General features: G+C 39.3%; 1 protein-coding gene across 7 annotated transcripts in view; it reads right to left on the bottom strand.

Moving 5' to 3' along the window:
* Positions 1-2,387: 2,387 nt before the first annotated feature.
* Positions 2,388-13,681, bottom strand: part of LOC133967561 (mitogen-activated protein kinase kinase kinase kinase 4-like) — an 86,187-nt gene continuing 74,893 nt past the window's right edge. For all 7 annotated transcript variants that reach the window (XM_062403091.1, XM_062403094.1, XM_062403092.1 and 4 more), the window contains 6 exons: positions 12,409-12,543; positions 10,651-10,751; positions 9,780-9,929; positions 7,920-8,079; positions 7,068-7,207; positions 2,388-5,502 (listed from right to left, as the gene is read on the bottom strand). In XM_062403091.1, coding sequence (XP_062259075.1) covers positions 5,419-5,502; positions 7,068-7,207; positions 7,920-8,079; positions 9,780-9,929; positions 10,651-10,751; positions 12,409-12,543 — 770 coding nt within the window. In that variant the 3' untranslated portion in view covers positions 2,388-5,418. The remainder of the gene's footprint in view (positions 5,503-7,067; positions 7,208-7,919; positions 8,080-9,779; positions 9,930-10,650; positions 10,752-12,408; positions 12,544-13,681) is intronic.

Genomic DNA, 13,681 nt, shown 5'->3' with positions numbered 1-13,681 from the left:
ACGTTTGACACTCCCTAATCTTTCTTGAAAGGCCAGGACGTGCATGTGCGCAAATTCATCAGGTGGCGTTCGATACTGCAGTGAGATAGAAACCAGTCCAGTCAACTTTCAGGTGATGCAACACAGTGAATCTCTGCTTCCAGATCCAGACATTTGAAAGTTTGAGCTCTGGCACTCGTTTTCAAGTTTTCAACCAGAGTTTATTAAAATACTCAGTAGGATCAGAGCCCCCCAAAAAAGTTTGCACAATAAAAGGTTAAAGTTTATAGTGGAAGGAGATCGGTATTACATTTATTATCAACTCCATCTGTTTCTGAATCAGATAATTACTATTTCGGTTATGGGTTTGTTTCCATGACAGCCTTGCCTCCAAACAGCTTGCATCACGGCAGAATCCTCGAGTCACCTGTGAGATCATATTGGACCAAGCCCAGTGAGGATAAATATGTCAAACTGAGTCACTCACATGAGAATGCACAGTGGTAGATACTGTAGTTTAAAAAAGTAGTGACAGAACAGTGACTCACACATTTACAACAAAGGCGTTTTTTTAAAAGATTTGTGTACACAGGGATGGTTCAGTGTCGGCCTTCCTCAGGCAGAATCTGCTTCAGCGTCAATTATGTCAAATATTCCTTTCATTCTTTTTCATTGAGCCTCGTATTTTTTCACATCAACAGGAGCAGAAGGGCCTCTTGCATAAGAATCCCTTGTTTCTGGAAGAAAGTATTTGGGATCAATAATAACAATTACCTAGTTAATCAATTGAATCCTTTACTGGGGCTACTTATCTGTAGCCATTAGGCGCAGTGTTGACTATGAAAAGACTTTTTATTTCTTCTCTTTTTGAACAAGAACAACCAAAATAATTTGTTTAACTTTTGGTCCCAGATCAAAGGAGTGTTTTCCTATCATGTGAACCTCACCCATTTTGATGGAAATTACATTTTCTCAAAACAAAGTAAAAAATAAATTATTACAATTAACGTTAATCATTAATTGGAATTAACCTGTTTATTATTGTATTTTTGGTATGGGGTGTGCTACAAGTAAACAAAAACAGGCCTTTCACATGCAGGATAATGCATTTATATTTAAGCCGTGCAGGGTTAAAGGTGACTGACACAGAACAAACTGTTCATTAAACCCGACCGTTGAGAAAGAGGGACCTGTTGCGTGTCTTGGGAATTCTCCAAATCGCCTCATGCTCTTAGAAACACCCTGGAGCTGAGGAATTTAACTTCCTGTCCCTCTGCATGATCATACTGCTGCAGCAAGAATTTAACCAAAACCTGATTTTTCTTAATATTCTGATTAAGTTATGTTAGCATCTTGAATGTCTTAATATTTCACAATGAGATGCATAAGGATTGAAGTATGACAAAGATGATGCGTCAAGTCATTTCAGTTATTTTAACATTAAAGTGAGTGAAAATAAAATAATGACCTAATTATCGAAGTCACACCTTGACCAAATAGAAATGGGACATAAACAATTCAGAACGATATTAACTTTTTCTGAATGGCATGAGTCAAAAGTTGCAAATTTGAGACGATGGTTGCAATAATGGCTTTTCAATCATATCTTTCACTTCATAGAAGACACGGTTTTAGTCAGAATTTCATTTTGTAAAGTTCACCGATGGAAAACTCCCACTTACAATAAAGCATCAACAATTATTGAGGCTTAACATCGTATATTTCATTTGTCTAAAGATCAAATAAACAAATGGCACCTAAGTCAAAACTTATGACATAAAACCCCTTCTATACATATTATGAATTACAAATATAAGTCTAAACATTTCATTTTATTTTCAGTGATAATCTTCCATAAATGTAAAGTTGTGAAAAGTCACTTTGTGGAGAGCTTTTCATGCAGAAGTGATGAAAGTATTGTTTCCACCAAACTGCATGAAGGAGAATTGTTTCTCAATGTCTCAGTGTCAAGAAATGTATGTTTGAAACAAAAACCAGAAAAATCACTTCTCTTTTCAGGAGAGTTCAGACAAACACATTCTGAAATCAGCCCTACAGGACAAACAGGAAGTCAAATATTACAGCACACATACTGTTTCCTTTGGAGCAATTCTTCGTGTGAATGGAATTAAACAACATGAATGGTTCACAACGAATAATTTCAGTTTTATTTAACTCTGATGAACCGTGATGAAGGACATAAGCCTTCATCACGGTTCATCAGAGTTAAATAAACTAAACTATAAAATGGCCTTTTCTTGGAAATATGAAAGTTGCAATCTGCAAAGAAACATGTTGAAATAGATCCAACGTGTTAGAAATGTTAAAGTATGTGTTACATGTTTTTTATGTGTGTGTGTTTGTAAAACAAAAAGGCAGCAGAGGCTTGCCACAGACATAAGACAAACTTATCTTTTAAAATTACTTTTAAAGTTTATTCAAAGAAAAAAAGCCTTCAGGAAAATACATGACTTCCTGTCATACACACAGAGGACATAAGTTAGAGTAGCATGGCAGAAACAGCAGAGGAAAAAATATGTCGCCTCACGTCCAAGCCAGCAGGAAACATTACTGCAATGGTTCCACGTCGAAGCAGCGCTATGTGAATACCTGAAATGAACAACACGCGTGTTCTTTATTGTTTTGTATGTAGGTGATTCAGTGGGGTGGGGCACATGACAAAATTATCCAAAAATAAAGGGCTCAGAAACAAAGAAGAACCAAGACGCATGTGATTTAAACATAAATACTGTGATGCACATTAGTGTAACAAAACATTGCTCCTGTAAACATATTCTCCACCTAAGGTGAGCGGAATAATATTAAACCAACGCAGTCGCAGTCGCATACGTAGACTTACAGAAACAACAGAAACTATAGTTAAGCCTCTCCGCTAGCTCTAAAACTTAAAATTCACAATGCTTCAAGTGGATTTTTTTTTTGTTTGGAAAAAAAAAACAACATTTCAAAGTAGTGGTTTTTAGAATAATATGTTTATATGTTTTGAAGTGCTGCCCTCATGGCACTTTTTCCAATGAAAATTTGGCGATTGATTGCATTTTCTCATCAGATGTAGACCTAAAACTTGAGCCCATTAAGAATACAAATAATTACCACATTTTTTTATTTCATGAAGTCACTAGAGCCACTCATCAAGGCCTTGATGCAATAAGAGACACAGGTACTACTGCACACACAGACCTCAGACGACACAGCACTGGGGTCCACACAGCTTCTCTGTACAAGGGGAGGGAGCATTGTGTGTTAATTGTTGTCGTCAGGGGACAACCATGGTAAACTTGTTTGTGACCTGATGTGTTTGACATGAGGTTAGAGCACAAATTCAGCTCTCCCTTGCCCCTGTATTTTTTTCTCAGTGAATGATGTGCAATCTTTCGGAGTATCATGGTAACAGAGGAAACTCCAGCCCAGCCTAGAGGAGATCCATGCTGCAGATTGCTGCTAAGTCTTTCACATATACAGACGACCTGATATAACAGCTGGAGCAGGATGTGAGGGGAGGACTAAAATCTAGAAAAACGTCTCCTTACCGATGAAAAGGAAATTTGGATTCTGTCTTGATTTTCTTCAAAAACAGCTGAGTTTTTCTGCTCCATTTTGCATGGGAAAGATTTATGTCCTCACTTGATGGCAAAGAGTGGACTCGCAGAGCACCCTCCTCAGATCAAAGCTCACGCACGCACTATAACAGCTGTGGGAAAGGTCGCAAAACAAATACAGAATCGCCCCCGACCCCACTCCACCCCCCCCCCCCCCCACGTTAATATCTACACCTGACGAAGAGGCTCGGCTGCTGCAGCTTCCTGTCGTCTTAACTCAAAGTTCAACATCTAGTATCGATCACTTGTGACAAGATACAAAGCAAAAAAAATTACATCATCTCATGCCTTGGACCACCACACAGTAATATGTCTTTCTACATTCTTGACACTTAGTGCATTGCATTCACACAAAATGATACAAATGAAAAATGATTTGGAAAAAGAAATGGAAGAACCACCTCCCAGAGATAAAAACTCTGCTGCTGTATGACCACAGATTCACCTCTCGGCTAAGATAAACCAATATGCCGATGACACCGAACTCTCCGACCGCACTCACACATATACTGAACCTTCGGTTCTACTTTTCACTCCATTATCTTTTTTCCCCCTCCATTTTATATTCAACTATATTCACAGCAGTTCAAGTTTCTCAAGCTGAGAGACTACAGGTGACCACCCTACCCGCGTTGAGTTTTGGTGGCCATGTTCAACTGGGGAGAAAAACATGACCACTGACTATCTGGAAGATTAAATTAACTTTTGTACATAGACACCTTTTTATTTTATTTAACCTTCTTTTGGACCACACCCACATGACTTTCTTCTTAGTCAAACGCACCTCGCACTCCTGTAGGTTCGGAGTAAAAGCAACCTAACCGTGTGGACTATGGGTGGATGTGTGTGAATCTTAAAAAAACAAGGTAAAAGACATGTTTAACTCCACATAGTTACACTAATCTTCAAGGAATAATAATAGTTACAATTCAAAAAATACTATTCTGAAATCCACCTGCTTCAACGTCTCTTTCTTTCTCTCATCACCACCCCTCTATTTTTTCTTTAAAGCATCCATCCGATCAACACAACACTTCAATGACACACACACAACCCCTCCGACTGAATCCCGACTTATGGTAAAACCTTGGATATCCGGCTCCTGCCATCTCACCGTGATGTCCCACCAGCTCCAGCGTCTTACAGTTTCCGACCCCTGGCTGACAGTCTGGAACTCTAACCAGCACGTCAGCAGCAATAGGACCAAACAGAAGTACATTTACACACACCACTGTAGCATTAGTACAACAGACTCTGACCCCGCCATCCCTGTGAAATGCTCACGAGAAAAGGCGGAGGGCAAAAACAGGGGGCAGAGGGGTGACTCCCTTACAAGAGGCAGACCTGCAGACGGAAGTAGCAGTAGTAGTAATAATAGTGGTAGCAGTACTAGTAGTTGTAGAATACCTCAAGCTTACTGAGCCAAGGTGTACAGGAAACGATGCAGACGTACAAAATCTATCCCATTTGCGATTGCCCACTCGTCTTTAATTCACATTTAAGTTATTTCTACTTCCTTTCATGTATTAATTAGTCACTGATTTTAATCTTATACACAAGCCATCACTTCAGTTAATTTCCGGGCATGATGAAGGTGGGACCGGCTGTCGCTGTGTGGCCGGTCGCCCCCGGAGACTGGACTCCAGAGAGAAGATGGAGCGGTCGCAGTTGACCGCTCCAACAAAGGTTGATTGTTGTTCTCTTTTGGTTGTCTGAGGGCTGACGAGACATCGACGTAGGGTTCTGAGATCCAGTGTTAGCGAGGGTGGAGGACATCGAGGAAGATGAGGAGAAGGAGGAGGAGGGCAGGTGTGGACCTCTACCAGCTGAGCAGGTTGCTTCGGCCCAGAGTCATGAAGTAGACCTGGCTGGAGCCTCCAGACCGAACGGAGGCGAAGAACACCTGAAGGAGACAGATGTTCAATCACTGGATATGATCATAAGCTCCATTCACTTGTTTTCAGGCGCATGTTGATTTTCAACATAAGGAAATATAAATAGTATAGATAAAGCCCTGTGGTTGTTTAACTCTGACAACCAGTGCAGGTTGTAAAATTCTAAGAAATTCTCTAAAGGCAGACTTGAGAAATCATGATTTTGTGAGGCTACCACCATGAACTTGATCTTCGACCAGACCTAATCAATTAATCTGTGAATCTATATCCTTTAATGGGTAGGACAGAGTAGGCTGTGAAAGGGGGAATAGAGAGAGAGTGGGGGAGGACATGGATAAATGAGCAACGGTCGAAATCGAAAGTCTACCAGTTGAGTTATCCGCCGCCTAGACCTTCTAAATCTTAACACTTCATTTTCAAGTCCAGGGTTGCAAATTTTTAGGAATTCCTCCATGACGTTCTTGAGATAACGTTTTCACAACCATTGGACAGAAAGGTCAGACAACCCGAATAGATAATGCCTCCGACCATGGCACCGAAATGTGTTGGTCAACTAATTGATGAGAAAATAAAAATACAATTCAAAGCCTGTATAGTTCACTACCGTTCATGCAAAGGGACCCTTTTTACGAGATTTCTTTTTACATTGAGTGAAAATGACAAACATGGATATTGATATGAATAGCGGACTACTTGGCGAAGTTGGAGCATTAAAAAACTTGGAGAAAAAAACTCAAACAAGCACTGCTGAGTAACCACAGTGAGAGGAGAAGAAATCTACATCTTTTCAGTTCGGCCAGAAAAGGGCAGACAAATTTTAGATGAGAAGAGGAACTAGAGACGAGTGAAGTTACTTCCGCAGCCGAGACAGCTGAGCAGACAGAAAGTGACTTTAGAAACACCTCAGGGCAGCAAACTGTGGCTTTAGCTTCAAATCTATAACCTAATCCAGATTAATTTGCAGAGGGGGAGGAGAACAGGCTCCTCTGTATCCTCACAAATGCCCTGAAGAGATAGTTGGAGTCAGGCATCAATGACCAACAAAAATAATCTCTGTTTAAACCTTACACACAATCGAGAACAAAGAATATGTTTTATATTACGAGAAAGAAAATGTAAACCCAAGAGAATGAAAACATAGTTATTATCACTAGTAAACTTTAACTCTATTCTGTAGACAGAGGAAATAGCTGCTTGTTAAGGAGTAAATGTTTGGTATTGGTCGGCTGTGAGGTTATTGCTGGTTATACTCTGTGATATTCAAAGACATTTTGTAGTTCCTCCAGAAGCAATCAGATTAGTTCAAGATTTTGGATCCACAGGTGGGAAATTCCATTGAGTTCTCATTGCAGTTTATTTCCTAAAAATCTCTTCCGTTCTTTAATCTAGTAATATTAGGACCTTTTTCCCTTTAGGTGGCCCCAATACTGAGTTGAACAGGAAAGAGACTTATCTGCTCAGATAATGTTATTGATTCTGAAACTCATTCCAGCTCACAGATCAGATTCTAAAGCTCCAGCCCCTCGTGGCCTTTAGCAACGAGCAGTAGATGGATGTGTACATATTGTCTCACCTTGTCATTTCTTTCACAGAGGAACTTGAGTCTCTGGGCTCTCTTGTGCATGAAGACACCATCCAGGTGGCCAGTCTCCACCGAGCGGATCTCTATGGCCTTCTCCCCCCAACCCATGATCTGATTGGAACGGATGTATGCTGCAGAGAGATACTTACGTTAATAAATGTAATGGTATTTCAGAAAATCTGAGAGGCATTTTTATAAATGCATGAATGCAGACAGCAAACAGTCTGGCTCATATCACTATATTCGATTTGGTAGATTTTTGGTAAAGTTGGAGTGTGGACGAGGCGGTACCAGTTACTTTTCAGAAAAGTTAAGGATTGTTGGGTTGACAAAATGACATAGGGAAGAAAAAATGTATCAGTTGGCCATTCATATGGGACGATATGAAGCTATATAAATATCTGTGGCACAGAAAACTTTTATATTATGTAAAAAAAAAAGGTTATTTTCTTAATTCAGGCTCTACTGCTTGAATTTGTTTTTCATGTTCATTTATAGGGATTTTAAATAAAGTTTATGGTTGAACAGTAAAATATCAAGAATCTACTTTATTTCTTTGTATGCAACCATGTTTGATTCGCGTGATTCACAGACAACAACAACATATTATGAAAATCTTGAATATAAAATTTGAATGAGAGAAACAACACTTTTTTCTAGAGGTCTTGCCGGAGCCAAGATGTAATTTTGCGCTAATTTTGATTGACCGAGCAGTTCAGGAAGAAATCCTACACAATTTGAAATTTCATTTTAGCAGGTGGTTCAGTAAAAAGGTACAACAGAAACGTACACAGAAAAACTTCCACAATGTGTGTTTGTGTGACTTTTCCCACTGAGACTCACCCACTGAGGTGGGCATCTCCCCCCACTGCAGCACCACGTCCTTGGTGATGCGCCCGTAGGTGTTCACGTAAACGCCCTCGTCCTCGTAGCACACCAGCAGCTCGATGCCGTCAGTGTTGGGCAAGATGATGATGGCGTGAGACTGGATATGGGTTTGGATCTGCATGGAAACACAAATCCATCACAGTATTGAATTGTAAGGAACAAGAGAACAGTCAATCATAGAATAGTAAGATACAGTTGCATTCAGAAATATTCAACCCCCTCACCTCAAAAGACATTATAGTGATGTGGATGAAAGATGATGACAATAAATTACAAAAAGCCTAATTAAACAATAACAAATATTTATTTATACATATTTGAGATAGTTCGACAACAGAGGTTGACTTAACTTGGAAGTTTAAATGAAAAATGTAACTCTTTTAATACATGTGCATGTTCAGTATTATTCATCCCCCAGCTTCAGTAGTTTGTGGCGCATCCTTTAGCTTTTATAACTTTTAACAAATATTTTCATTAAGTGTTGACAAGCTTGTTACACCTCTCGATCGTCATCTTTGCCCATTGTTCACGTGCAAACGCCTCTAGCTCAGTGATGTTTGATGGCTTCCGTGCTGTACCTTCCTTATTTAAATCCCACCAAAGATTTTCAAATCGGATTTAAATCTGGCTTTGGATAATTGTGTTGCTGGAAAGTCAAATGATCACCAAGATTTAATTTGTAACAGAAGGCATCAAATTCCTCTTTAAAATGTCCTGGTTTTTCAGGGAATTCCTGATGCCAGGTACACAATCAAGATTGCCAGCTCCTGCCGCAGAAAAACCGCCCAACATCATCAATGAGTCACCATCAGGTTTGACCTTTGGGATGGTATTCTTATGGTCATAAGCCTTGCCTTTCACAAGCCAGACATACCGCTGGTCCAAATGTCCAAACAATTCAGTTTGTTCTCATCAGTCAATAGAACTGTCACCCAAAACTCTGTAGTCTTATCCAAATTCCTCCTGGCATAAACTAGTCGACTTTTGATGTTCTTTGTGGTCAAGAGCTGAGTGCGTCTTGGAGTGCGACCATGAAGTCCTTGTTTATTCAGTGCACGTCTTATAGTTGCCACTGAAGCACTTGTATCAGCCTTCATCAGGTCATCCTGTAGGTGTCTTGCAGTCACAAAGGGGTTTCTCTTAGTTGTTCTGACTAAGTTGATGAGGGCCCTTGATGAAATGTTGGGCTTTCTTCCATGGCCAGGCAGGTTTATAGCTGCCCCATAAGTTTTAAACTTCCTTATAATGGTGTCTCTTGGAATATAATTTTTTGGGGAAATCTTCTTATACCCAAGGCCCTTCAGGTTTGATGAAATAATCACCTCGCTCAGCTTTTGTGGAAGCTCCTTTGTCTTTCCCATAATTGCAAATCACCTTGATTACCTTCATGGGTGGGGTTTATATATGCATCACAGCTGAAGCCAATGAAGGATCATTATATGGTTCCCGAAGGCTTAATTATGTTTCAACTCCACTTTAGGCCATACAAACTGTCAGACAGCTTTAAAAACAATATTATATAAGGGGTTTAATAATTGTGACATTGCTATCTTAATTAAATATACTTTTACACAGATATACTACGTCATGCATTTTCTGAGTTGGATTTATGTATCACTCAACTCATGAAGAATTCATCGAAGCAGAATCTTGCTCTTTGAAAATACTTTAATTGATAAATCCTTAAATTCTTTGGGGGGGGGTGGAATATTTCTGATTGCAACTGTAGCTACATTTTTTGTCAACAACCCAGATACATACCCTTTAAGGCTTTAGAAAATCTTTAAGTTAGATATTATTATTGTATGTTCTTACGTGTGTGGGTAGGTAGATGTCATAGACAGCCCCAGAGTCCACATCCACAGCGTGGAATCCGTTAGAGGAACCGTAAATGACCTTTAGCCTCTGACCCTCCTCCACGGTCAGATCGACCAGCAGAGGTTTGTGCACCAAGTCTCCAAAGGACTGAAGGACAAAGGTCAGAAAAACAAGTTGGGTTATATTTCTCTGCCTTGTTCAGTCATTCAGCAGCAGCAGACATCAGTATTTACCAAGGTAGAGATGATCAATATTAACAGAGAGCAGAACAAACAGTTTTCAATGAATTTGTAGTTAAAACAACCAACTCTAGAAGGTTCATCTTTGATTTAATTCAAACATGGGCATCTGCATGCATTATGAGTAAGAATACTGCCATAAATATATGTGAAGGCAAACAATTTGAGCCAGGCGGATTTGGATTTCTGGGGAACGATGCTGACACATTTATGACTGATGACATTAATCAAACACGGACTGAAATGTAACTGATGTTATGTATTTTACAGCGCAACCATAAATTTTATTTTAAATACATTAAAAGAAAATACAAGTACAACTTTATATAAATAACTTGAATGACAAAAATAAATCTTTCTTCACATATTTCTACATTGTTTATTCTGAGAAATGTTCTCACATCGAAGCATATTGGTAAATGTAAACACAGATGTATGTGTATGACAGGCTCCTGATAGCCAATCGAGAGGGATTGTCGTGCTCTACATAAAATCAAGTGTATGAATATACAAGACAGATCAACATTATAGAATAGGCTTGGAACATATATGTATTTTGCTTCTTATAAAAACAATTGTTAAATAAACAGATGCTATCAAGCTAAGCTAATCGCTGTACATGCTCTCACCTTGAAGGCCATGAACTTGTGGTAGGGTTTAGGTGCCCAGGCGTAGACCTCCACGGAGTTCTTCAGAGCCAGAACCAAGAACTTGATCCGCTCATATTTCACTGGAGAACAGAAAACAACAATAAAACATGAGGACATGATCGCAAATTATCAGCATCAGGAGGAGAAACCAGCATCATCAGCTAAATAAAACTTTGATTATTTATCCTCCATCAGTTTAAACTTCTCCTGTCATCATTCGTGTCACATCATCAGATGATGTTAGAAACACAGCTACTGTTTGACAATATTTCTTGGTCGGACAAAGCACCAATCAGGCTCCTCTATTGACTTGATTTGACTTTCCCTTTAAAAGCAGTCAAATCATTGTAAACGCATGTTTATTTGACCTTATGTATGATTAGTTTTGTTAATGCCGCCGAATTTGGTTTATGGAAAATTAAAGAAATTGCCAGTCAAACTGAATTTTAGTAAATAGCCGTAACTCCCATATCATATGATCTGATCTTAACTTTCTTGTGCATGGCAATAATTTCTTCTACAGTATGAAATTATTTAATTAGGATTTAAAATTTTTAAAAGGGGTTCAATCAAAAGATTTTAAATTCTATTTATGTATCTTAGTTTTGAAAAGGTCTCTACATTACACTTCCTCAAACAAACTTCTGCACAAGAGAGCTTGAATCATCGGCTGAAACTTGGTTTCTCGCCAATTCAGACACACGTGAGTAAAATTCCTCGCCAGGAAATGGATGTGATGACTGACCGCTGTGGTCAGTCTAGAGGGGTTTCCAACAGGAAATGTCCGTCTTGGCTCAGGTGTACTACCATCACAGAGGACATTCTGAGTTTTAGACAGGACATTTCCACTTGGATTTCCCTGCTGCAGTGTTACTTAACTAGGGGCTTTCCTTCCAGCTTTTATCAGCGACATGCTTGTGTACAAATACACTTAAAGTGAGTTTGTGAAGTTTGTAAATATTAGCTCTTCTGTTTGAGTCCAGATGCAGCTGGGGGCTTTTTTAAATGGGAAAAGAGGACAAATCAGGGTTGGTTGTTGAATAGATAACATTGATTGTGAAACGTAAAAGCTTATATTTACTAAACACATAATTAGAAAGATTCGTTATGAAATGGTAAGTACACATACACGTGAAAGATGCTTAATCGTAACCACACAGATCCTTACCAATAATAACCCAAACACAACACTTTTCTACACAATGAACTTAACCATCTCTAGTTGTTTAACGTCAACACTTTACTTGTTGGGAATTTTTGTACCTTTATTTAACAGGTAGCAACAGAAAGAAAGAAAAAAGGAGGGATGAGAGCCGATAAAAGTTTCAAGACAGAATTCAACCAGGATAAATTGACAATGAATCATATATGTATTTTAACACTTCTAAGTGTCTGTACCTTAATTTGGTTGTGGCAGCCACAATAATATAATTTTTCTTAAATTGGTAAAATCATTCATAGCACATTGACAGCATTTGCTCTTCGCGACCACAAATGATGAATGTGCAGGGAAGTCAAATCTGATCATAAGAGATCACAGGAGCCACATTTTGGATTAATTTGAGTTCCAGGTATGAAGAGTCGAACCTAACGTTGTACACATGTGATCAGATCGCCCAAGACGATTGTTACCAGGACCTTAGACCCTGACGGGACAGGGAAGCCATATTATGATTTACTAAAAGTCATCGCAAACATTGGTCTCTGTTACCATTTCACCGTGTCAACATGACCTACCGACGTTGTAGTGGACGCAGCCCTCCAGGTCTCCGACAGTGGTCCAACCCTGTTTCTTCTCCACCTCGGGGTCGTTGTGTAGGATCTTGTTCCTCAGCCAGGACAGGTAGTAAACCCGGAGCTTGTTCTTCTTACCTGCAATCGATCGAGAAAGGTCAAAATATGTTCATAAATACTGAGGAATCTGCTTTTTGTTACCTCTGCAAAGGAGGTTATATTTTCAACCCCTGTCTGTTGGTTGGTTTGCTTGTCATCCCAGATTACACAAAAAAAAACATATTTCCATGAAATGCAGCATGGGCCAAGGAAGAACCCTTAACATGTCTGGTGCGGATCAGGGGCAGGGGGTGGATACAGCAAATTTTCCTTACTTTCTTAAACATTGGGGAATAATTCATGGATCTTGAGGAAAAAAATCAAGGTGTATTCAGAGGATGGATATCTATGAGCTTGTGAAATTTGGTTGAGCTTAATTGAATTGAAGACGACTTTGGGTTTTGGCGGTGGTATCGGCTCTACCGAGGAACATTCTAGTTAACTATGAATCTCACGTTGTTTCGTTCTTCCCGTCAACGACTTTCAAAATTACTGCAATAGTCATGATGACAGAATGATAAAAGAGCACCTCCATCATAGGCTGATATTTTGTAAATTTGTCACATTGTCAGTCATTTCTGCTTTTCAAGATATATTTTTTTCTTAGGAATTTTTGATACAACTTTTTCGATGACGCATATTTTGTAAGTTGTTAATGAAAACAAATGGACGCATGTTTCCCTGCGGTATTTCCGTCCGTCATGAAAAAAGCTTGAGTGCGTGTCAGCGCTACATATTGTACACACACATGACGCGCTCTCTGCAGGCAGAGATTTACGCAACATCCGTTAGGCCAGCAAATATTTGTTGTGACACTTCTGACTGCACTGCGTCCGTGTGAAATTGAGAAAGAGGAGAAGTAAGAAGGAGGATGTGCTTTCAATCTGAGAAGTTGTGGGACTCAGAGCTGTGTGTGGCGATGCAAATATTCAAGCAACATAGATGCAGAAGTTCGATCAGAATAAGTAGGGTTTGGATAGGTTTTCATTCATATATGTTTGTATGTGTGTGTGCAGTGGTGGGAAGTAACGAAGTAGAAATACTTTGTTACTGTACTTTTTCACATATCTGTACTTTACTTGAGTATTTATTTTCCTGACACAAATTTCTGAACTTTCGACTTCTTAATATTCTCAAAACTGTCTGGTCACCAGAGCAGCGGGGTTGGCGCAACTCG

Source organism: Platichthys flesus, chromosome 13, assembly GCF_949316205.1.
Source record: "Platichthys flesus chromosome 13, fPlaFle2.1, whole genome shotgun sequence".
In the NCBI taxonomy this organism is placed as follows: Eukaryota; Metazoa; Chordata; class Actinopteri; order Pleuronectiformes; family Pleuronectidae; genus Platichthys; species Platichthys flesus.
This window is presented reverse-complemented; position numbering and strand designations above follow the sequence as displayed.